This window comes from Anabrus simplex, chromosome 1 (genome assembly GCF_040414725.1).
Source record: "Anabrus simplex isolate iqAnaSimp1 chromosome 1, ASM4041472v1, whole genome shotgun sequence".
Classification (NCBI taxonomy): Eukaryota; Metazoa; Arthropoda; class Insecta; order Orthoptera; family Tettigoniidae; genus Anabrus; species Anabrus simplex.
Window position 1 is genome coordinate 1010628847 of NC_090265.1, and position 27504 is coordinate 1010656350.

General features: G+C 36.6%; 1 protein-coding gene across 1 annotated transcript in view; it reads right to left on the reverse strand.

The window, feature by feature from the left end:
- Positions 1-3317: 3317 nt before the first annotated feature.
- The window catches only part of LOC136857790 (uncharacterized), a 793681-nt gene continuing 769494 nt past the window's right edge, over positions 3318-27504 (reverse strand). Inside the window, exons 10-13 of the mRNA XM_068225167.1 lie at positions 24507-24629; positions 20247-20413; positions 14795-15009; positions 3318-6573 (exon numbers count right to left, since the gene is read on the reverse strand). Coding sequence (XP_068081268.1) covers positions 6158-6573; positions 14795-15009; positions 20247-20413; positions 24507-24629 — 921 coding nt within the window. The 3' untranslated portion in view covers positions 3318-6157. The remainder of the gene's footprint in view (positions 6574-14794; positions 15010-20246; positions 20414-24506; positions 24630-27504) is intronic.

Consider the following 27504-nt stretch of genomic DNA (forward strand, 5'->3'; position numbering starts at 1 on the left):
GGATCAACTTATTTATGTGAACAGGTATTTTCATTAATGAAGATATATAAATGTAGATACAGCAGTAGGCTCACCGATGAAAATTTGAAATGTGTTTTGCAACTTGCCAGTATATAAACGATAGTACCAAACATTGACATGATGCCATCTAAACGAGACCAAAGGTCGCGTGAAGGAGTACACCAGTGATGTGTTTCAGTTTGTGTATTTAATTTGTTGTCAATCATAAATGATATGCAAATATTGAAATGTATGTTAATGAGAGTGCAAAGAATATGTACAAATCACATAAATTGTATTTTCTGTTGGTAAATGTACGTGTCCCAAAGCCTCAGTTAATCGTGAAAATGTATTTATTCAGGAAATATTGCACACTGCTGTATATTTCCTTTGCCAATGAATAATTTTCTTGTCCTGTTATACTCTGTAATCTGTGTCCTGTTCGTCTCACATGATCCATGCTCCAAATTATTATTATTATTATTATTATTATTATTATTATTATTATTATTATTAAAGCTGTTGTTCATATGGTAACATTTGCAAGTGGCAAGTACAGTATGACCACGGTATGCAACCCACCTGTCCGCTGTTCTATGGTCACGTGACAGGCAGCCGTCCCGAGCAGAGCAAGTAACATCGGCTCCCTGAAGCAACTACGTGATGACCTCTGCTATAGGCTATCCCTACCTAACATAAATTAAATATAAATTCACGCTTTAACAAGAGCAGCCACATTGTATTATAATAGAAAACAATAACACAATAATATAACAATGCACTGTTGAGCACGGTGGAAAGAACGGACAGAACAGCTCAGCTCCTACGTTATAAGCTTTTGTTTCCACTTTCCACAGTGGTAACACGACCAGAGAACGTTGCAGAATACATCTCAGTGTCAAGGGGAGAGAGGCTTTGCTTGGCGCAGTAATACTCACCCAGCTGTTAGAAGAGATTCAAAGCGTAACCATTGCACGGAGTGGTAACAGCCTCTCGCTCAGCTTTGACGGTAGCAATCTGATGCAATAGAGTTCTTGCGACACGTCCAGGTGAAGAAACAAAAATATTAAATATTAATATTAAAGAATATTCGATTTTTATATTTTCAAACTGTTACCACTAGCACGCTCACCACTAAGACTTATCCGTTTCGGTTTGATGTAAAGCTAATTGTAAAAAAGAAAACTACGTACCGTACAACTTCATTTCTGATACTAAATGTACAATTAGTAAAGGTACCACTGAAAGTAACATTTCTAACACCATTTGTGATGTTAATATTTTCTTTTACATCAGTGGGGCTACTAATGGCATATTATATTGAAACAAATTCAAATGTTTCAGTTTATTCTATTCTATATCCTATGGCATTGTTGCCATCAATATTAAGGGACTCCCATTCATGCAATGACAATAACATATATTTCATTATTTCAGCATTAAGAGATTTTTGTGGTGGTAGTGGAAGCATTTCTAATAGGACGGATAACCAAAAAATATAGAAAACCAATGTAGCAAAGTGAACATATATACATTTCCCTTGGTTGCCTTATAATGCAGTATTGGATAATAAATCTTACTTGTTCACATGTCTTACACTTAAGAACAAAGCATATACTTACAATCACATGGTACAATAAACATACTTTTTTAAAGCCAAACCAAAAATGACAAGACACCATGATCAATATAATGAAGAGGGAAACTTTTGTCTTAAACACTGCACCATATTTTTCCCCGATTGCTGTGCTGATTATAACCACCTTGGCAATATAACGTAACCTTTAAATATTTGACAATTTGGATATTTCTAGAAGAAATTATCTGGTATGAAGGGGTGTCAGAAAATAACCAAAATGATTTTTTTGTGTTTCAATAATCCCGCACTGGATTTTCCAGGTGGTAGTACTGGAAAGGTCTGACCTTGAGTGATACAGTGCGAAGCACGTCACTCACCTCAGGCTTCTCAGTTGCAGGGGAGCAGCTGAGGAAAGAGGCCGTGTTTGCTGTACCCAACATGGATCTCAAGTTACAGCAGCGCGCTTCGATTAGATTGTGTGTTCCCCTGGACAAAACTCCAACACAAACAGTGGAAATGTTGCAGCAAGCTTACAGAGAAGAAGCCATGGGAAAGTTGCAAGTTTTGAGAGGCACAAACGCTTTAAAGAGGGTAAAACTGATCTTGAGAATGCTCCACGTCCTCGAAAACCCTCAACTTCAAAAACTGACATCAATGTGAACAGAATTGATGTCATGTTGCGGGCAGACCACCGTTTAACCATTGAACAGATTGCTGGAATGATAAACATCTGTGGATCAGCCAAAGACATTATATGCAATGTTCTAGGGAGTAGAAAAGTTTCAGTGAAGTGGGTGGTACGTGTGATGAATGACTAACAGAAAGCTCACTGTGTGATGGCATGTCAAGAATGGAAAGGGAGACATCGGCGGGAACTAGATTTTTTCAGACAGGGTCATCGCATGTGATGAGTCCTGGTTACATAATTATGACCCAGAAGCAAAACAGCAAAGTGTCCAATGGAAACATCCTTCCAGTCCAAGACCCAAAAAGGCGAAAGTCAGGCGAGTGCAGAGAAAGTCATGCAGCTTGTCTTTTTTGATAAGCAGGGTATTGTGTACGATCATGTAGTGAAAAAGCAAGGTACTTTTACTGCTGATTATTGTGTGGAATCACATGCGAGCCCTCTATTCCGCATGACGTCACAAACTCGTATGGCAGTGCACATGTCCACAGTAACCAAGTGGTAGACCTAAGTCTGCTGTTAAAGGATTTGGAACAAGCAGTAGAACACTAGGAGTTCAAAATACTGTAATCTGTTATGTCTCGTTCGTGATAATACTAACATAGTTCAATTTCTGGGGAAAACACGGACCATGATTATAAGTTTTGAATGTGTATTTCTGTGTTGCCAGCACAACAGTAAAGAACATTTGATGTAACAGGGTGACTGGATTATAAAACTTAAATTTTGCACACAGCAAAATGAATGGTCTTCAGCTTCTGAAAATAATTGATGCACTATACAGTTGAACTTAAAATTTATTCCTCGATCCACAAAAACAAGATTTGGTTGAAAAAAACAGGAGGGAAGAGATGCTGATATACAGCAACCTCAAAGAGGAAATAACAGGGTCCCTTATATAAAATACATTGTTTTAATAAAATACTTTCAATAGGATTTTAATATATAATTCCCACTCCATTACACTGTACCCTTTTTTCGATTCACATTCCACTAGCCATTACAATCACAGCATTTCCTGCAATTAATATAGGGGAAAATAAACAAAATAAATATATTTATATTTATATATATATGAAAAACAAAGAGACATACTTTGATGTACAGCTAAAAAGCATTGCACTTTCCATTCCAATTCATCACAGTCAACTCCTTGAACATCCTATACATGACAGACTTACAGCAAACAGGCATCGAACATGAAAACATAGACAACTACTATGATGAGCAACAACTACTAGATTACTATACCAGGATAATAATTAAATCTCTCAGACGTTTATTAAAAATTAGACTGACACAGGGTCAATGTATATTTGACATCGCTCCTGTCTATTTAAGAAATGATAATGCTTTATTACACTGAAAAGCACTTCCATATTTCATTATATTCTCAATACAACTAGACTCAAAATTATGCACTATTTTAATTACATAGATTCATTCCTATTTTAAATTACTAAAAGAAATGGTATTTCCATATTCTCAATAACGTACAATACTATTTATAAGTTTGAACTTACAATATCAAATATTTTATTATTATTAATTCTTCCCTGAGTTCTTTTCATATAACTTTGATATCAAAGACTACAACTATTGAACAATATCTATAATATAAAACTTGACTGAAAATTTTAAAAAAATCACAACTATGATTTCTCGTTTTTAAAACTAATGAAAAACAATGTAGTTTTACACAATTTATATTTACAAAATCATGTTTTAACAATTTCTATACTTAAGTACAGAATCACAAACTTCAATTACTTTGTTTAAAGAAAAAGAGTCACCAATCCAAGACATGAATAACTTGATTATATTGCACTATTGGATTACACTTTCAAGAAAAATATGGATTACAAGACAGAGTCACCACTACATCAATAATAACTGTTCCTATTTACAATGACAAGTAATGTTTTCAACAGTTGTACAGTTTACTTAAAGAATATGAAGACGAAAAAAATATGAGATAAAATATGACAGAAGAAACATACCTTTTAAAGTTATGTCAAAAATCAAAGAAATAATCTCCGAAGCTGTGACAACAGTCACACTTTGGAATATATATGTACAGAAATGTCTTTTGAAACAAAATATGAAATATGGATAATTGGGCTAATGGAACACTGTGGGATCTTTCAATTGAACTCATTCAGTTCAGTTTGGAAGGTGTGCAAGCAGCTTGAATTTGTATGCCAAGCACAACTTTGTGACTAGATTGTTGTTTTTTTTTTTGTTTTTTTTTACAAAATAATATAAGTAAAACTCTGCAGAACGAACTAACACTAAGAAGAATATCTTCAAATTACCAAGCATTTTTGATGAAATAAATTTAATTTATGAGTGAGAGGCATAACATCTAGGTCCATGTTAGTAGCATGAATCAAGAGAAAACATGAGGTGGACGTTGGTGTGTGTATACACACACGCACATTTTACTTAATCATATATGCTGTATGACCTGACATTGCTTCATGCTCAAGCACTTTCACATACAGAACATGAAAGAAATATTCTGTGTATCTCACCACTGGCACTGAAAAATGAAACCTATGCAAAGACTGCATACAAATTTTGAACATACACGGGCAATAGCAGATTACACTCAAAGGGTTTGCTGATGATATTTAAGCCTTAATTAACTACTTTCATTTATATCCCCTGTCTTGATCATATTTACTTAATAATGGAAGCAGTAACGATGGCCACAGTGAGTGCAAAACTATAGACACTTAGCTATGCTGATCATGATCAAAGGAGGAAACAAAATTAAAAACAAGATCTTTAAAACATTCAGTTAAACTGCATGTGACATGCAGAGTAAAAGAAGAAAGAATACCATCTGGAACTCATCCTAAGCCAGGTTTAATTTGAAAATTTGAAGATTTTTTTGAAATACAAATATGAATATCTGGGCATGATTCTGAAGAACAATATTCTCACATGGTTCTGAATTAGAAATTACTTAAATTCTCAATTTCCTTTTATAAATCTCACTTGCTATTATTTCCAAACTAGTCAAATTTCAAAGGTACAAAATGTACTATTTCACAACTCCTAAAATTGAAAAGTAGAAAGAATAGGCCTTCAATAAAAATATTTTCTTTTGCTTCTATAGGTACAAGTCAGCTCATATCTGCATTCATCTACAGTATCAAGTATAATTTACCAAAGTATTTCAACTTGCACAGTAAATTCCACAACCTTTCTAACTCATTGCTAATAAGAAATATTGTAGGTATAGGCCTAGTACTCAATATTCAGGAACCCTTTTTCAGAAATGAAGGAAGGTAATGTATTGACTTGGTCAAATGAAGACATTCTTCTTAATAATATTCCCACAACTATTCTTCATAATATTAAACAAATTCATAACTTCCATTAAAAAATAAATTTCATTTTGCAAGTTACTTTGTATGATTTATAGCTCCTAGATGTAGTTTTACACTGAGTCAAGTTGTAAAATTAAAAAAAGGAGAAATTCAATACCTGATAAACTAACAAAAGATCAAATTCAATATGCCTTTTCCTCAAGAGAATAAAGCTTACCATCACAGTTATTCATTTAAAATATCAACTCGCCCATTCCACTTCAAGACGAAAATAAAATAATTAACTTGCTTTTATTACAACAGTATATAACAAAATAGTATGAATCTTATGTTAATATGGCAATTACATAAACCATATTACCACTGATATACATTTCTTTCTATTTGGCGTGATATTGATAACAAAAACGTATTATTTTCTTTCTTACTCTTTTTCTTTTTTTGAGGATTTCAATTCACAAAAATTTCTTCAATATATTTCTCACTGAACAATAAAAATAAAAAAACTGCTTTTAGTTATTGTATCTAATGAATATGATCAGTTGTCTCCTCAGGTCATCTTATGCTTATAGTCACTTTCTCTACACCTAGCAGTTCTCTCACTCTATCATTGTACTTAACTAACGCTACCTTCGAAGCACGAATGTTTACTTTCTCACCCCCACCTAGTAAGTGGCAACACTTTGCCTGTTCCAAGAAGTCTGCCATCTTTAACTCACGTAAAACACTTTTAGGAGGCAATGACGGATCCGTGTTGATCTGCCGTAATAAAGCTTCACGTGATTTGATCCTAAGAAGTGCAGTTAAGTCTTGTAAGAGCACCCACCGTTCTAACACTGGTTCACCACGTAACTTGTACAGCACAGGTAATGCTACATCACTTAGTTCAACATCAATCTCGTCTTCTTCCAGGGGTTCTGGAGACATGCATGGTGGATCCTCTAATGGATCATATCCACTATTGGGAGGGTCTGAAACATACAAACTATTCCTTAACAAGGCACAGAATTTAGATCAATAAATTCAAAAATTAATGCTATACCAATACAATATTAAGGCCAGGTGCCCTTCTCTTATCTAATCAAACTAATATAATAAATTTACAGACATTATGGTGTGGAGGTTGTCCTTGTCCTTTCACATTTTTATGTTTGTTTTCTCTCTATTTCTATTGCTCCATCTTCCAATGCTGACCTGTCACTGTGTTTATCCTATTATGTGTTCTTATTTATTTTCCTACCTTTTCTATATATATATGCAGTGTTCTCCCTAGGACCTTTTTTATCGGCCTTGCCGTTTTTACAGACTGCCTGGCTAACATAACCTAGATATGTACAAGTTACATAATATTAATACACATTGTAGTCACTGGGTCCTCCAAATTAAAATGTAAATACTTTAAATCTGTTTATTTAAATGATAAATCTTCATTACTGTCAGCATAATTGCATCAATTGTATCAGAGTTTAAATGTTTAGCTTGACTATCATGTAGTGTCATGCGCGAGCAGTGCATGGATTAGCGCCGAATCCCATAAAAGCACTGGATTCTGCGGGAAGACACAAACCCGTATGGCACTCCACAGCAACTGAGTGGTATGAATTATGATTATGAATGAACAATAGAACACTAGAAGTTCAAAATACACTATTATGTTTTTTTTATGATAATAACATTCAAATAGTTCAATTTTGCAGTTTTCCTGTCTGATATTACTGTTAATGCCCTGAAGGGAATAAATTAAAATTTTATCATATTCATTTTATACGTAGTATTCCCTGCCTGACTATTCATTCTTGCTACCCGGCTGATGGAAATTTCTGGGGAGGACACTGTATACGACTTGATTTTTCACTTGTTTGTTCCTTTCCAATACTTATGCTGACCGACTGGGATCCTCTTCTTTGATGATGTCCTGTGTTCCTAGCCTTTTACCACCTGTATTCATCTTTGTCTGGCTTTCTCCTTATCCCAAACTTTCCATATGAAGACTTAGATCTGTTAATATGGTTCCTCAGTGATTCTGATGCCCACCCTGCTAATGAAGCCAGGAAGCAGAAACAAGCTCATTGGGGGGGCTGAGAATGATAGATATACATGAAATGGGTCTTACGAGGAGAGAGCCTGTCTATTAGAAGATGGAGTTCATAATATGGAGAGAGTCCTTGTCCTTTTGTGTTTCCATGTTTATCCCCGCCTGCAAGTTGTGAAATTTTACACATTAAAATAAAATCACCACCACCACCAGTCAAAAAAGGGTGATCAAGTAGATGAAGAGAGTGCAACAAATCTCTTTCATCAGGCATATATTCAGTTTTTATAGGAAAATGAGTACTGTAAATTATTAATTTCAAACTAGATTATAATCAGTAATGGTTTATTATTGATTTGATTAAGATAGGGAATACAATTATGTTCAAATAAACATTAAAAAATTGATGTACGAAAAATGTTGTCCTGTATCCAGGATCATCATTTTCGGGTGAGGTGGTACAGCTACGAAAAAGGTGATGCAACTCACTTATTGTTAGACGACAGGTTGTTGATGAAATGCAACTGTCCACACGTCAGAATAACATAAAAGAATACACTGAAATGGATGAGAAACTGCCATAATGGTTAAATAAATATAGTATGTGAATTGGGAGACACACCTGACAAGTGAAGCTCAATGTGAAGCACTTCTCGGCTTGTTAGTGATATTGTAGGGGAAAGGTTCTCTGTTATCAACCAGGAGATATGGGGTTTGAATACTGATATTTTTGGGTTTTACAGGCCTCCATCACTCTATTATGTAACGGTACCATACTAACAGTCTTTATATTTCCACTCTGAAAGCTTGCTATGAGCACGTAGTTTATCACCACTGGCCCTTCAAAGAACTGTTATAGATGTGTAAATATGCAACATGCCAAGCACAGAGGGGGATAGCCTTACAATATGAAGCATACTCATGTGACTGCCAGTTAGCTCCAAGGAAGCATACATGCCTGTCAAGGTGAGAACCAGGGTTCAAGTCATACCCTATACATATATTTATTTTTTTTTTTTTTTTTTTTTTTTTTTTTTACTTATGCTAGTCCTGAAAAGGAATGTTTTAGACATGACTTAACACCTTGTCCAGTATCTTTTTTTTTTTTTTGTGCTAGTGGCTTTACATCCCACTGACACAGATAGGTCTTATGGCGACGATGGGATAAGAAAAGACTAGGAGTTGGAAGGATGCAGCCATGGTCTTAATTAAGGTACAGCCCCAGCATTTGCCTGGTGTGAAAATGGGAAACCACTGAAAACCATCTTCAGGGCTGCTGACAGTGGGATTCGAACCCAGTATCTCCCGGATGGAAACTCACAGCTGCGCGCCCTTAACTGCATGGTCAACTCGCCCGGTAAGTGTCCAGTATCTATTGGCTTGAACAACTTGGAACTGACTCAACAAGCTTTCTGAAGTATTCTTCGTCGAGGACGATCTCCTCCCAAGCATCCAATGTAATGCCCTACAAAGCATCGTACAAACAGAGAGGAGGACGAAGCCAGTGTTTTTTACATGGCGTTTCCACCTTGCCCGCGCACGTTCAATGGGGTTCAAATCTGGAGCTCGAGGGACCCAGTTGGGTAATTCAGTGGCGTCCTGCACAGAAAACCAGCCCTGAACACAACTGCTCGTGTGGATTGAGGACTTGTCTTGTATGAACTGTATTACTTCATTTGGATAGCACTCTCTCACACTCTGAACCATAATATTCTGCAGAACGTCCAAATATCTGTCTGACGTGAGATGGTCATCAATCCAATGAAGCACTCCTCCAGACCCATCAGATAATAACCATCCCCAATACAACACAGACATATAGCAACTGTCTTAACACCCAGCTATATATCTTTCATCGTATCGAGCTCCCTGTGGCCTGTAAACATGAACTGGCTTGACCTCTGCTAAACTGAAATAAATCTCATCAGAGAAGATCACATGATCCCAATTACAATTTAACTCCATCTCAGCAAAGGTGCACTGATTAACCATCTGTTCATCGGAGAGAGACTTTTTAGTGGTAGCTTTTCTGCAATGGAATCCGGCTTCTTGTAAACGTTTACGGGCCGTGTATGAACATTTAGGAAAATTGATCACCTGCACAAGCTCCGCCAAGCTTAAGAAAGGGTTCTCCTGTGAAGTTTCAACTAACCTGTTGTCTTCTTCCCTAGTAGAAACCTGCTTTAAACCAGTGCCTAGTAGAAGTCCAACATCCACTGACACCCGCCACTTCTTTATCAGTCTCTGAACAGCCCTAGGCAAAACACCACTCCAAATCGCTGCCGTATGAATACTAAAATTACTAAAATCGCCGTGTTGGACAAGAGACAGTCATTTTAGGTGACACTTTCTCTCTTGACGCATGTTAATAATGTCCCATGTCAAAATGAAGTGAAGCATTTAGCATCGAAGTTAGCGTAGCCAAACTTGGTGTGTTTGTTGCCCGACATCATCACGGAATATTCATTCATGCCAGGATTCAAACCTTAGCTGTTATGGTAGGCACGGATTTTGTAACCTACTGCTGACCCACTGCACTACATGGGAGCATGCCTAGTTCTTATAATTTCATAGTACTGTATGCAAGTGCATGTCACCGGGCAAGTTGGCCATGCAGTTATGAACGCGCAGTTGTGAGCTTGCAGCCGGGAGATAGTGGGTTTGAACCCCACTGTCGGCAGTCCTGAAAATGGTTTTCCGTGGTTTCCCATTGGCAAATGCTTTTGCTTTGGTCCGTCTAGTGACGATCCAAGAATTTCACCTCTAACATCGCAAGCACAAGAACTGCACATCACTTTTAGCAGGGTATGCCCTTTCTGCATATGACTTGAAAATCACAAAAACACTTACAAACATATCTAAAGAAGTAAAAAATAATGATAGTACGGTAACACTATTACTTGTCCACAATTCAAAAATATTTTCATAACAAAATATAGACTATTCTCAATATGTCAAAATAGAGTGCTCTCATTTTTACAAGGAAACATGTTGTCCTCACTACGGCAAACTAGCGATAGTGACGAACTAGCGAACCTGTAGTTCTAAAGTTTTGGTCCAGATTTTTATTATTTATATAATGTCTACCCTCTGACAAAGTCTCACATCTGCAGCTTGTTCTGTGTGGCTAACACATAAAACCAATCATTAAATATAAAAATTGACTTGACATGAGTAATCACAACTTCTTTCAGCTCTCCTAATTTTTTGACAGTTTGCGCATTCGTTAATTTGCCAGAGGGGAAACGATATAATTCTGCCACTGACGAACATCCGGCTCTCTTAACTGCAGCACGGGAAGCCAGGTGATAGGTGATAAAACATTCCAGCAATTAGCTGCTTCTGAGAATTGTATCAGATTGTGACTTACTTGTGTATTATTGCATATACTACTTGTGTATTAAGTAATCGATTGGGAAATGAAGTATTCGGTTGAACAGCAAATTTATTTGGTAGAATGTTATGTAAAATAAGATAATTACAAAAGATGCTTTTGGAGATTTACTTGTAAATATCCTGCCTAGCATTCCTACAAAACCTTGTGTTTTGAAGTTTATGAAAAATTGGCATACAACAGGTTCAGTATTTTCTTATTTAAAATATACATGGATTTTGCCACCTTTCAATACTGTTATATTTCAATTTGGTACTCTACAAATTGTTCTTTATCATTAGCAAGGAAAATTATGAACAGTACATGTTTCAGCTTTTATTATTAAAAGTTCATAGATTAAAATTTCTGGCCATTCTGGCATAACCAGGGTGACCAGAATTCCTCTTATCCGGACATGTCCTCCTTTTTAGATCACTGTCCAGGGTCCGGGTGGATCATTTAAAAGACCCAAAATGTCCTCCTCTTTTAGTGAATTTAGTTATTTTGGAATAATTTGTTTTACCACTTCGTTTTTAGAATTATTCATTACACGACAGCATCACTGATATCATATCGATCATGTGATTATGGATATATGGAACATACGATTATTTTATGCATGCCTTGTATTGTGGTAAAATACGCTATTCACCACTCTGTATATTGCATGCTTCTCTCTCAGCAATACTCTGTCGGAACACTGCTATGTTAATGTGTGACAGCTGACAACATGACAAGTGAGAAGAGATCATCTGGATTTGAAGGAAGCCTGTTTTAAATGGATGGTACTGAAAGTAATACTTATTATTGTGATGTTGAAAATGTACTGTATTCTGCATTTGCCTTTCAAACTGATGATGTGAAATCTTTTGATCGGTTCTGCAATTTCAAACAATTCATGAACGAGAGTAGTAATGACCCTGAATATAATAACAAGTTACCTTGTAGTCAGAAATGGGCAAAGCTGATTGTAGTTCAGAAAACTTGCAGAATACTTTTTCTATACCAGGGCATAATGCAGTTATAGAAAGAGTATTTTCCTTTAATCTCAGCACAATGGACTGATAATAGGAACTGTTTCAAAGCAGAATCTGTGAAAATCTTCATGGTTCAATATAATCTTTAAAAAAATTATATGTTGTTGTTGTTGTTGTTGCTGCTGTTGTTTTTGTTGAGTCATCAGTCCATAGACTGGTTTGATGTAGCTCTCCATGCCACCCTATCCTGTGCTAACCTTTTTCATTCCTACATAACTGCTGCATCCTACATCTGCTTGTCATATACATACCTTGGTCTACCTCTACCATTCTTACCCCTATACTTCCCTCAAAAATCAACTGCAAAAGTCCTGGGTGTCTTAAGATGTGTCCTACCATTCCATCTCTTCTTTAAGACATGCCAAAACTCCTAAAGTCAACTGAATCTTCAGAAAAGTACCAGCAAGGCATGTAAATTAGTTCCATTGTTTAATTTTTTGTAAGAATTTACTGTATAGTATGGAAATGGATTTAAAAAAATTGTATGTGAAACTTAGAATATATAAGTCTAAATTCAGAGTCTCAACAAATGATTTTTGTGCCCTCTATTTTTTTTGGGGAGAGGCATTGTACCCCTTTTTAAATAGTTTTGTCCTCTTTTTAAACTATTTGCTTCTGGTTACCCTAAACATAACAAGAATGCTTGTTTCATCAGTCTTTTAAGTGATTTAAGAAGATTTTTACAGGAACATTTTTTTGACGAGTTGTGTTTTACTTAGAAACACTTACATTTTTAATTTTTTGCTGTCGAAGAAAGCTTAGTAAGAGCTGAAGTTTATGGTTCTTCAATTCTTACTAATGAAAAAGAACTTCAGTTTGTAGAATAAATAAATGAAATATAACAGTAGTGAAAAGTGGAAAAATCTATAATCTTTTAAATAAGAAAATTGGTAAAACAATTTTGTCAGTGGCGGTGATTATTGTCTTAAGAGGAAGTACAACTAGGCAACCATTGTTTATAAACATTAACCAGAAGGAAAAAATGGAAGGAGTGCGTTACAGGGAAAAATGAAGATATCGGCCAAAGAAAGACAAAGGCCATGAAGATCGTGAAAATTAAGTTTCCTTAGCCCTCGGAATATAATAACATCTGCATTGGAAAATAACAAGAGTTGACCAAAGGAGGTCAGATAGGATAGATGAAAGTGACGACCCTGGCACAAGTAAGTGAAAACAATGCCACGACTCAGCTAATGGGCCCCGAATTCTTCTGTCACCACCCACAGGGGGCGGAACAATTCTGTCAGTGAATTCGGAACAATTATGAAGTTTATTACTTGCAACAGGTTCAGTTTATGACGTACAGGGAAAGTGGAAAAGAAATGTTTCAACTGAACTTGTGGATACTCGGGTGCGGTTCGAAGCAAGTCCCAGAAAATCACTTAATCGTGTTATGCAGGAAACAAACATAACCATGGGGTTCGCCCACAAGACAACCAGACTGCTAAAATTTCGACCACCGGGCTGATTGGTTCAGACAGTTGAGGCACTGACTTTCTGACCACAACTTGGCAGGTTCGATCCTAACTCAGTTCGGTGGTATTTGAAGTACGTCAGCCTCGTGTCAGTAGATTTACTGGCACGTAAATGAACTCCTGCAGGTCAAAATTCTGGCACCTTGACATCTACAAAAATTGTCAAAAGTAGTTAGTGGGATGTAAAAACAAACATTATTCTCTCTCTAAAATGTCAACCATATAAAATAAGATTTGTGCAGGAACTTCACCAGACAGACAATGCCACGAGAATAAGGTTCTGTAAGTGTTTTCGTACAGTGTTTACATTAGAAATTTGGATCCACAACTAATGTTTATGTTTGACAAGGCATGGTTCCATCTTTCTGGATATGTAAATTCTCAAAGTGTGCAATTGTGAAATACTGAGAACCCATATATTGTACAAAAAGTGCCTGCCATTGCATCACATTAAAACAAGGGTGTGGTGAACAGTAAGCGTGCAGTGGGTAATTGGGGCTCTACTTTTCGATGAGTGTGTACATTCAGATGCAAATGTAACTATTTTTTAATGAACTGATACAGGAACAAAAGGATTATGGATATTTTCGACAGCATGGTGCCACAGCCCATACCACCCTTCATTCTATACACACATAATGTCCAGTTTTTGATGACCAGATAATTATTACAAGTTTATCAGCAAACCTTACTGTGATTATTATCTTTGGGGAACTCTAACGAGCAAGGTTTACCAAAATAATCCCCTATACTATAGAAGAACTGAAGGCTGAAATAAAACTTGCATTATAACGTATTACTGAAGCAGAATTATAGAAAGTGGCAAATAATTTGTTTAAATGTTGTAAGCCATGTCTTACTGAGGAAAGGAGATCATTCTGAACAGTATCTGAAATGGTGAGTGATAAACCTGTATATCTGCACAGTATTTTTAACAGTAACATTTAAATTTGTTGGGGTTATTTTATTCTGTAGTTGCTAAATGTCTTTATTTGCTGGTAGTAATGGAACACAGTCTACTGGATTCCGTTGGTATCTAGTTTCCTTATTCTAGCTTCCCACACTGCAGTTGAGAGAGGCAGAAGTTGGTCCGTGGCAGAATGATCCGAAGTTTCCTCATAAAATGAGAACACTGTATATAAGCAATTCTGTATATCACTAACGCTCGCATAATTTAGTATGATACATTCTGAGTTTGGACTACACGAGATCTATAGTTAAATATATCATTACAATTTCTTATATAACAAAATCTGAACATTAAATAGTTCATACCTAAGCACGAAGCAGATCCCTGGAAAGCCCATGGTGCTGCTGGAAGTCCTTGAACATCTGCCAGATGCTGCTGCAAAAGTCTACGGGAAGCTTCGTCTGAGGCTAAAGCCAGCGGACTGACTCCACTGTAAGTTGCTAACAAGGGATCAGCTCCATAGGAAAGCAGCAATCGCACCAGCTCGGTAAACCCATTCTCTGCTGCTTCATGTAGTGGCCTGAAACAAAACAAAATAACCCACTCTCATATATTTACTACAATTAAGTTGAGAGGACTAGAAGTCAAAATAAATCTCTACCTTTGCTATAGGTCTGCTCTTTTATATTGAATTACATACATGTGCTATACTGTTCAAAATGAAATCTGCATAGAGATAGTGACTTGCCAATGCAAAAATGTCCTTAAAAAATGTTTGAGGTAATCTAATCTGCCTGACTGCATTTATTGTAATGAACTAAATTAAGGAAAACAGGTCAAATTGGTACTTAAGATATGTGGGCATGAAAACTTAATATTTCGCTACCATGCAATTTCCTGTAGATGGAAATTTATTATAAGTCAAATTTTGCTTTATATTGAACTGACAATGTCAATGTGCAAAACCAATACACAGTAATCTGTATGCCGGGCTGAGTGGCTCAGACAATTGAGGCGCTGGCCTTTTGACCCCAACTTGGCAGGTTCGATCCTGGCTCAGTCCGGTGGTATCTGAAGGTGCTCAAATACATCCGCCTCATGTCGGTAGATTTACTGGCATGTAAAAGAACTCCTGCGGGACTAAATTCCAGCACCTCGGCGTCTCCAAAAACCGAAAAAGTAGTTAGTGGGATGTAAAGCCAATAACATTCAGTAATCTGTACGATGACCCTTTATGCAATTGAAAACAATTAAAAGACACAAAGGTCAGAAGAATTATTGGGGAAGTTGTCCAACACAGAAAAGGGAATGATCACGGAGATACAGCGTTTTTATATAAAACCTGACCGCTCGTGCAGGGCTGAGCCAAGGCTGGCTGGCCAGCTGGTTTCCTTCCCCCACACCCATGGCCGATTTGGCTGTCTGGCTCACTTCCTGTCCTTCACCTCCTACATTCTAGTCACTAATCCGCATTCATTTAAGAAGATGGAAAGATAGTTACCTCAAACGAGGCATGGTTCCACCTAACTGGGCATATCAACACTCACAACACATGCCACTGGTGTTCTGAAGATCCACCTTGTAATGAGGAAATTCTTCTTTATGATAGGAAAATCGGAGTTTGGTGTGCAATCAGTGCAACACATATAATCAGTCCAATTCTTTTACAAGGATACAGTAAATGGAGAGTGGCACTGAACTGCCATTCCCACCGTATTTTTCAGCTAACAGAAGAAAAATCATATTTTAGGTTTGAACAAGATTTCACAACTGCTCATACAGCAGATACAATTACAGAAGTGTTGGAAGATAGAATAATTAGTGCTGGTATATGGCCCTCCTGGTCCCCAAATCAACAGTCTGATTTTTATTTGTGGAGTACCCTGAAGGACAAAGTATACCCCACTCTCTCTCTCTCTCTCTCTCTCTCTCTCTCTCTCTCTCTCTCACTCACTCACTTATTTACTTACTTACAAAAAATATATGAACTGCAATAATAAACATTACAGTGACCAAGCTAAATTATGTCAACTGAAATGTATTTACCCGGTACAAAGCTTGTTTAGCTATGGACAGACAACATTTTCAGCACTTGGTATGAGGTACGAGTTTAGTTTCTTATACAGTCTTATGTACAGAATTGGGAAGTAATTTAGTAAAAGTAATCAGATTACTCCTAAAGATTATATTTTCAGTAATTTTTATTTGTAATCATTACTTTTTACAGAAAGTAATTTGTACTTTTAATTTACTTCTTGAAATAAATTTGATATCATTACCTTCTCATAATCATAACTTTCTAGTAATTGAAATGGGAGAAAAAATAAATAATAATGATGAAGATAACTTTTTTTTTTCAGTTCTACTACTGCAGAACCAGTAGCTTCACCAGTTCTGGATGAGGAACTGTACGTTCTTATCTCTCCAGTACAAGAAGACATAATTCATACTTATCCCTATGATGTTCTTAAAATTAAACACAGGTACTCTTTCAAATGAACCTGTCGGGCATCTCTTCAGTAAATGCAAAGATGTACTTACCCCTAACAATACCTAGTCTTAGCGATGAGAATTCTAAGAACCACAATTATTTTGTTTCTAAAAGTAAATGAGAAATTATCTGAAATGCTGAAAGTCATTAACTAAAATAAAAATTATGGGAAAAGATCATTTTGTAAGTTCCCAAGTATCATGTTCATTCTCACCTTGTGATGATAGCCAATTACTGTCTCTATGCTAAAGAATACACACAAAATGAAAAACACCTTTTTCTTGCAAACTTTTGTATTATTCCAACCTGGTGCGAAAAAAAAAAATGTCGGAGATTTCCTTAAGACTAGTGTAATCTGTAATGTAATGTACTTGTTGAAAAAATAGTTTTATAACTGAGTAAATATTTGTCAGGTAACTGTATTCAGCCTCTTTTTTTTTTTTCCCCCATCACTGTGTATATGCAGATTGACAGATTTAAGAAGCGAAGACAGAGTACAGGCCGGCTGTGGCCGGGTAGGCCATGGGTATGGGGGAACCCAGCCGGTCTTCGCTCAGCCGTGTGCGAGCAGTCAGGTTTTATAAGGATAATGTGATATAAAATAATTTAGAAAACATACACATGTGAAGAATTGGAAATGTCAATGGTGTACATTGAAAGAAAGAGGAATGTTAATATGTATAATATTTTGCAGAATGTGCAGGTAGTGGCAGCACAAATTGGCCCAAAAACCATTCAGAACCAACCCTTTGGTCTATTGAACTGCAGATGAAGTCTTAAGAATAGATGGACTCTCCATGATTCACACAAATTATCCTTCCTGAAGAGTATACCGGTTAAGAAAATGTATGCTATGCAAGTGGAAAAGCATCCCAACATTGCGGTGTCATTTGAAAGCTACAGAAAATTATTCTAGAAGTAGTTTACCGAGCTCAATAGCGGCAGTCACTTAAGTGCGACCAGTATCCACTATCGTAAGTTATGATCTTCATTTCCGTGTTGACGTTTAACCTATAATGTAGAGTTTGAGGGATGTTCCACCATTCAACACATTACAACAATGTATCCACTATTCAGGGAGATAGTGGGTCCGAACCCCACTGTCGGCAGCCATGACGATAGTTTTTCGTGGTTTCCCATTTTCACACTAGGCAAATGCTGGGGCTATACCTTATTAAGGCCACGGCCGCTTCCTTCCCACTCCTAGCCCTTTCCTGTCCCATTGTCGCTATAAGATCAATCTGTTTCAGTGTGATGTAAAGCAACTCGTAAAAAAAAAAAAGTTATTTAACATCATTTACAAATATCTGCACAGAAATGCGTGAAGTACGCGTGACTTGAAATAATTTGTCTGGAGGTGAGTCAAGAGTTTTATTATGCTGGTCTAGTGGGTTCTGGGTTTTTCAAGTTACTTGAAGAAAGGGATTTACTCCTGCTAATTGCCTGACTGTCGTGATGGTGAAGCACCTGGATTTTCTTTTCTTTCATAGACATTATCCTGTACTATATTTGACCTCCTTTTTTCATGTAAACAATTTTGAAATAACCTTTGTATCCTATTAATAGATATGTGTCAATTGCCAAGACATGATGATGCCTAGGAAGTATGTGTCATTAACACTGAACAAAGAGGTGAAGGTTAAATAAGTGAATGAAAAGAAAAAGTTGTATGTGTGTGAAATTATGTTGTGTTTCAGATGTGGAAAACTTAAATTTATGAGACATTAAATAAAGCACAAAGATAACATCGCTAAGCAGTTGATGGTGGGCAATGAACAAATGGAGAGGAAAGCTGAAAAAAAGGTAACGAAGAAATCAAAAGCTGAAAAACGGGTAACAAAGAAATTCACAATTTAGTTGAGGAATTGTTCATCAATGCTTGTTCGAAGACCTTTTGGTTCAGAACTAAGTATTTTTTATTTTCCACCTTGTCGATACATTAGTTGCTTAAGGCAACTTATTGGTTAAAAGTGGTACATGTTTTGAATATTATTAACATCTTCAGCCACATAACACTGTTTAGATGAAAAATTCATATATTGACAAAGTATCAAAGAAATTCTGTTGAATCTGTTGAAGTGTGATTCGGACCATGAAGCTGATTTTATGTAACATTTTGGTTAGTGGACTTATGCTACAGAATGAGGCTGTCACTATCGCCAAATCACTTGGCAACAAAGACTATAAAGCATCAACTGGGTGGCTGGACAGTTTCAAACCAAGGCACAATATCATATGGAATGAAGTTTGTGGGGAGTTGAAAGGTATGGATGGAAATTGAAGCAGTAAAACTTAACTTCTGGAAGTGACTGGAAATGTTGCAGGATATGTAACTAAGCATGCAATATAGATTAATACATTTACAGTGATGACCAGCTTGCTACTCGCTACAGTTTTCAGTCTGCTGTACAACAACTAGAGATCCACTGGGCACAGAATCAAGAAGATAAAAATCTAAAGGATGAAGGTCAAGATGAGGAAGAGGAGGAAAGAGGAGAACAGGAAATATATGCACTCATGAACAAGCTATTCAGTGTGTCAGTGACATGAAATTTGCTTTCAACTTGAATTCACCATGACTTCTAGAACTCCTGTACAGCGCTGAAGACAACATTGAAAAAGATGTCAGATGAAGGAAGGTGAAATAGGTTTCTTTTTTAGATATGTGAAAAAAGAAGCCATCATCTAATTGGTATTCAGAGTTAGAAATACGACAGCATGTTAAGTGTATTATAGTGCATGAGTGAATAATTCAACATTATGTAGGTAGAATTCCAATTCATAAGGCTAAATAATGCATATGGAGCCACTGTTGTATACTTATTATTGTAGAAATTATTAAAGGTGTAAACTTTAACAGTGGTTATCCCTAAACATGGAAAATTTGACATTCCCTCATCTTCCTATGTACGGTACCTTCCATTTTCTATAATTATGGACATAACACTCATTTCAACTCCAAAAATTAGAGAAAACAATATTTTTAACGTTAACTGACTGTTAATTAAATGTATGTTTGTATTATGAAGGTGAATTTTGGGACACATGATTCAAAATCTGCCAGGGACAACAGACTATTGGTGAACCTAGGTCTGTTTGCAATATGTTAATAGAAAATTAATAACATATTCAATATAGTGTACAAGCAGACCAAATATGAGTTTGACAATTTGAATTGCATGCCCAGAAGTGACAAAGTAATCTCATTTTCTCAAAAAGAAACATTTTCTCCACCATTCCAATTGTGTCATCGTTCTTTACATAACATGAAGAGCATCCGTGATTTTTTGCTGGTATAATTTAAGATATACTCTGTATAAACTTACCTTACTCCTCCCAAGGCACTGGCACTGACATTTGCTCCATACATTAGCAGCAAACGAGCTATGTCTAAATGACCTCTGGAGCAAGCCTCGTGAAGGGGTGTGTAGCCAGCATTGTCCTGTGGTGACGGAGTATTCTCCAACTTTTCAAGACAATATGCAACCACATCCTAAACAAAGAAATAAATGTAAACAGACAAATTCTTCTCAAGAGAGAAAATCAATTTCTGAACTGAACAACTGAAACAGACAATGATGGAATCAAATTTTGACAAGGCAAAACTTAACTTGCAAGTTTTCAAATGAATTTTTTTAAATAATATTTTTAAAGAATGATATCATTAAAGCATGCTGAAGTAGTAGCAGGCACAGGAAGGCAGAAGAAGTCTGGAACTGTAACGTTCTACAGCAGCATGAAACTCAGGGTAAATACACCACTAAGAATGCATGCAGGAGGTAGCTTATGCATGTCTTTTGCAGGATCTTAGACCTAGTGGCTATCAATGCCTAGGTCATTTGCAAGCAAGTAATGGTTAAGAAGATTAAGCAGAAGAAGTTAATTTCTTGGCTGGCAAGTGAACTGACAAGAGGGGAAAAAGCAAGGACAGCATCAAGAAGAGGAGGTTGTACGACCATGTCCATCCAAAAAGTTGAAGAACATTAAAAATTTCATTGTGATCTATATTGACAGTTGTGAGTCACTGTATGGGTATACAAATATTGTTTAGGTTGACTTTAATTAACATTTAATTTTGTAACGTAGAAGTAGTCTCAAATTGGTCTGTATAAAGGCAATAAATCCAGCAATGTCTGCAACAAGTGCCTCAAAGCCATCTGCAAAAATATGCATGAAAAGTAGAAGTCACATGTTGTTAAAGTATTTCAGAAAATGTAAAAGTATTGCAATGTCGAGGACTGACTAACAAAATGTGTTCAGTTGGTTAATATTATAAAAGCTCTTTAGAGAAACAGTCACCTGTATGAGTAGGCAGCAGCAGTATGTTATCATTATCAATCACCCTAACAAACATTAAACTAACAAGCAGCCTCTTTGGCAGTTGCACTCGGTAGCAGAAAGATGGAACCATGCCTCGTCAGACACAATCATTAGCTGTGAATCTAAATTTCTACTGTAAACACTTACAGGACCTTATTCCTGCTGTGAACTTTGGCTGGTGCAGTTCCTCTACAAACCATATGGGTGAAAATTCACCCGTCTGGCCACTTTGTGGGCGAACCCCATGGGTATATTAGTTTCTTGCACAAGACAATTAAGTGATTTTTCTAGGACTTGCTTCTAACTGCACCTGAATGTCCCACAAGTTTATCTTCTCTTAAAATGTGTCTTTTCCATTTCCTCTGTACATCACAAACTGAACCTGTTGCACGCCACTTTTTCATCAACTTCGTATTACAAAATATTTTAGGAATGCTAGTCAGGATATTTACGAGCAAAACTCCGAACGCATCTCCTATAATTACCTTTTATTTAGTAACATTCCACCAAATAAATTTGGCATTCAACCAAATACTTCCAATAGATTACTGAATGTTCAAACAATATACACAATAATACACAACAACAATCGCATACACATTCCAGTACAATTCTGAGAAGCAACTAACCGCTGGGATGTTTTGTCAGCTGTCACCTGTCACTTGGCTTCCCACGCTGCAATTGAGAGTCGAATGTTGGTCAGCGGCAAAAAGATATAAAGTTTCCTCGTAGAATGTGAGCACTATATACTCACATGGGCGGTAACAATGCATAGTTTTCCACAAAACTGTCTCAAATTTCAGAGACAAGAGTGAAGCTTGTCAACTGCCAGGCGTTCAGCTTGGGTTGATTTGTGATTGAAATGGAGAACTTTGAGAAGCTGCTGGAATCTATCTCAATATTTGTCTTTCATGAACTGCCGTCCACAAATGTAGGTTTGATGTAGGTTCGGTTATGTATTAAGGTTAGGTTAAGTGTATAACTAGTAAACATTTTTCAAGTGTGCATTTTCAGCAAACTTCTAGATGTACAATACTTGTGGTAATTCAAGGGAACTCTGAAACAATAACTTATCAAAGATGTCTGTGTATTAATTAGAATCTTCTGGATTCCTTGTGGTAATCGGATGTTATGAGAAATCCAGAATTGTCTTAGTTGTGCTGATTCAAGAGAACTTAAGAGCACTGACTTATCAAAGACATCTGTGTATTACCATAATTCTAGAACTTTCTGGATATCTTGTGGTAATAAGATGGATGTGACAAACACAGAATTATTTGGAAACAGACAGAAATGTATATAAATGGCAGTACAGTCAGATCGGTGATCAAGTTGTTGCTGTTGCCATGTTGTTATGACTTTTATACGAGGTGGAACGACTTGAGTCAGCTGTGTATCGATACCGGTTGATGAATCAGTTATGGATTACTGATTGTGTATGCATAATAACATATTTATTAATGCAAGATATGTAAATATATGAGTAGACAGTAAGAGAAGCAGTTTTATTTTACTGCATAATTGCACTATGGTAAAATAGCGACCACGACAGGACAATCTGAGGGTTAGAAAGACAGAACCAAGAGCTGAAGCAGGTGCTACAGATTCATCTAGTACACAAGGAGACCGTCAGGTACCACAATAGCTCTCTGCTTCACGATGACATATCAATCATGCCACTGGATACACCCCGGCAGAGCTGTTCCTTGGGCGCCAACTACATTGCACCGATGACTGGGGTACTAAATTATCTCTCACATCTGGTCAAGACAACACTGAATGGCAGCACAACATGCAGAGGATGACATGACATCCAGAGAAAGCATGTGTTAGCCGAGAAGAGAACATTTACCCAGGCCGAGGCACTAGACAATGAAGAAAACCAGGTCTTCCTACCAGGCCAACAGGTACTGCGGCAAAATCACCCAGTCAGTAGCAAGATCAACGTTCAATGTTCATATTGAAATACCATTGCTATTTTTAATTTTTCTTGCTACCTGTTTAACGTAGCATAAACACAGTTAAGATTTAGACGCTGTTGAACAAAAACAGATGAGAAAGGAGCAGGAGATTCTCAACATCATCAAGATGAGGAAACCTGCCTACTTTGGTCATGTGATGAGACACCCTGAGAAATATGGTCTCCTCCATCTCATCCTGCAGGGAAAGATGCATGAAAAATATGGCCCAGGAAGAAGAAAGACCTTATGGCTGGGAAACCTACGTCAGTGGTTCGGGCTTTCCTCAAGAGCTCTCGAGATCAGTCATCAATAGGATGACTTATCCAACATGAGTGCCAATGTCCGCTTCCGGACATGGCACATCAACAAGAGAAACGAGAAGGACAAGAACTGGGAAGGTAGCATCCATTGCCTTAATTAAGATGCCTGGTGTAAAAGTGAGAAAACACAGAAAACCATCTTCTGGGCTGCCAATGGTGGGGTTTGAAGTCACCACCTTCCGAATGCAACCTTACAGCTATATGACCTGTACTACATATCCAACTCACTCTGAATTATTATTTCAAATTTTCTATTGACAAAATAAAATGGATGTAAAAACACTCAATGGTGCTAGAGCTCTGATGAGCCTTAGCCCATGAAGTGAACGCTGCTCAGCCCGAAGACCTGCAGATTACAAGATTACACGTGGTCAGCATGAAGAATCCTCTCGACCATTATTCCTGACTTTCTAGACTGGGACCACTAACTCACCATGAGATAACTCCTTAACTCTTTCACATACGCTGAGGGGATCTCGAATAAGTTCTCAGACCCAGTTAAAATTCCTGACCTGCCTGGGAATTGAATCCAGGCCTCTAAATAAGTAGGCTCACTACCCCTAGACCAAGCAACCAGCCAAAATGAATGTGAATAGGAACAGGAATTAAGATTTTTGCATTCAAAGCCGCATTAACCAGTTTCTTCTGCTCAGCACATCTAGTCACTTTATTCTTTAATAAATTGCTGCTCTAGTACAGCATAAAGATCTTAAAAAATGAGATTCTGAGATAGCACAATTCTTAGTCTGTCTCATTCTGTACTAAAATATCTTGAATTCCAGGGAATTCACAGTCTGAAAATAATATTAGTGTCAATACGAAATGTTCAAGCGATTCTTTCAAAATAGCTATTTTTAAGGTCTTACTTAGTATTGAACTAGCGCAACAAATGGTGATCATTTCCTCAAGAGCTAGAATATTCCCTGATCTTCCAGCTTTATCATTTTAATACTAAAAATAAGTTCCAGCCTGAGTAGTAACATACCGTATATCCCAGCCTAGCTGCACGATGAAGATGGGTCTCTCCTAAGCCCTTGTTTATTACCCAGCCTCTAATTTCTGTCTGGATATCCTGCACTGATTCAGAGCTTGGTCTTGGAAGTATACACTGCAACAAAATAAATGAAACTGAAACAAATTTGCACAAATAATGTTTTACAATAAAAATCCAAACTCGTGGAGGAAATTAGATGTTCAGTTAAATGCAAACAGGAAATATCAATACTGTATTTGTATATACTTACATATATTATTTTGACATGAAAATAATGTAACTGTACTGAAGTAGACAAGAATTCTTGTGACCCTATAGATACATCTCCTTACCTATTTTGATGATTAAGAAAATTGTCAGAGTTGCCCACAAAATGATCATCACACTTATTAATCAAATCTATATATACAATCTGATAAACCTTTTCCTGGAATGGAAATTTAGGGAAAATGGCTAAATTGATTTCAATGACAGATCCCTCATTTTAAAGCATACAATTTGAAGGTCCAGTTTTTAAAAAATTGCAAATTTTCCTACATAATTTTCTTATTATCTTAAATAGTTCCAAGGTTCTCCATTACATACCAGGTGGCAACTGGTATCGTTGCTACCAGTGCTATAATGGGAAATGGAACCACGGTAAAGTATTATCCAGGAATTAGGTTAAGGCAGATGTTAAGGAAAGTAGAAGGGCAGGACGAGTGTACGGAGAAGGTGGTACCAGTTGCCACCTGGTATGTAATGGAGAACCTTGGAACTATTTAAGATAACAAGAAAATTATGTAGGAAAATTTGCAATTTTTTAAAAACTGGACCTTCAAATTGTATGCTACAAACAACATATGGCAAGCAGGAATACGTACCACTATAGTTAATGATGTGAAGGATCTGGTTATGATAGTGCAGGAAAAGTTTAAGGGAGATGAGATTGTTATCGGGGGTATACTATGTAGAAGGGATACTGGCTGGAGGGCAATTGGCAATTTAAATGAGACTATGGAGTGGGTTTATATGAAAAACTGGATGAGAGATATGTAGATCCTAATGGGTGGGTACAATATAAGGATCTGTGCTCAGATGGCCTTCACTTGAACTGCAGTGGTATGCTTAAGTTAGAAGATTTGTTGAGAAGATAAGTATGTAGCTGAATTCTGGGAAATGGGAAGGAATGAGGAGCAGTGATAAAAGAGGGAGCTGGAAGTCAAATGAGGAACTGGCATTAAACTGTAGAAGTATTGTAAGGAAAGGAAAGAAATTTAATATACAATTACCAGATCTTGTGAGTTTAATCACAGCTAAGAAGTGATATTATGGATACTGAAATTTTCTCTTGGAAACAGAGGGTTTATTGTAGACGCAGGATAGATATAATAGGAAGGAAAGTACTCAAGCCAGTGAAAAGAGGAATTTGTAAGCTATGAAAAAGTTAAGGCTTGATGTTTGTGGGATGTACAGACCTGGAAGGGGTGATGCTGATGCAGAAGTATTTGACAAAATAATCAGCTATGTGGGGAACGACATAAAAAGAAATGTGATTGTTGTAGGTGATCTTAATTTACCAAATGTTAACTGATATAGTAATGCAAAATACAGAAAACATTACCAACAAATGGTAAATAAGTTAATCTGGAAAGGACAGCAGAATCAGAAAGTGATGGAACGAACTAGAGACAAGAATTATACTATTGAGGTGCTGATAAAACCAGAGAAGTTCAATAGAGAAACACAAGTTGTTGTAGTTAAAAATAAATGTGATAGAAAGGAAGGTTGTAAAAGTAAGACTATTAGTCAGTACCATATGGTTTATAAGACAGAGGTGAGAGAGTTTTAAAAAAAGTAATTATGATCAGTGGAAAATGGTAAATAAAAATGTAAAGAGCCAATGGGATAGGTTTAAAGCAATTGTGAAAACAGGTCTGTATCTTTGAAGGTGATAACATATGGTAAAGACCCACTATATCATAAGAGAAAAAATATATTAAAAAGGAGGTGCAGGTTAGAAAGAAGAGTCAGAAATGGTTGTGAAAGTAAGCAAAGATTGAAGGAGATTGGTACTTGTAGGAAATTTAATTTAACAAAGAAATCAGCTAAGAATAACACGATGGCCAGCATAATTGGCATTCATGAACTTTATTGAAAAGCAAAAGGCCATATATAGATAGATCACCTTGAGGCAGAAATAAGTCCAGGAAGGACATTCCAAGAATCATTATTGAACAAGGGGAGTGTATACAGGATTTACAGAGGCAGAAGTATTTAGTTAGTAGTATGTGCAGATAGTTGGAAATAAGGATAATGTTCACATTGAAGAGGAGACTAATACTAACAAAGTATTGAAATTTACCTACAATAACAATGGTATTTACATTAAGATACAAAGGTTGAAAACAGCAAAAGCAGCTGGAATTGATAAGATTTATGGGAAAATACTAAAGGCAGACTGAAGTATTGCACCATAGCTGAAGTACTTGATTACTGTATACATGAAGGAATTATACCAAATAAAAGAAGAGTTATTACAGTAGCCCATGTATACAAAGGAAAGGGTGACAAACATAAAGCAGATAATTACAGGCCAGTCAGTTTGACAGGTGATGCATGTAAGCTCTGGGAAAATATTTTTTCTGGTCTATATTAAGACACGTTTGGAAAATTACTAACTGGTTTGACAGAAGGCAGTTCAGTTTAGGAGAAGTTATTACAATGAGAGTCAACTTGTAGGAATCCAGCAAGACATAGCACATATTCTAGATTGCAGGAGGTCAAACAGAATGCATCGCTATTCACTTACCAAGGTTTTTGATAGGGTGGATAATGGGAGACTGGTGACAAAAATGAGGGCTATCGGCTTAGACAAAAAGATGATTGAATGGGTTGTTGATAAATTTCTAGAAAACAATCTCAGACAATTAAATTAGGTGAAGCTTTATCGTATCCTGTAATGATAAAGAGGGAAGTTCCACAAGGCAGTTTTACTAGAACTTCACGT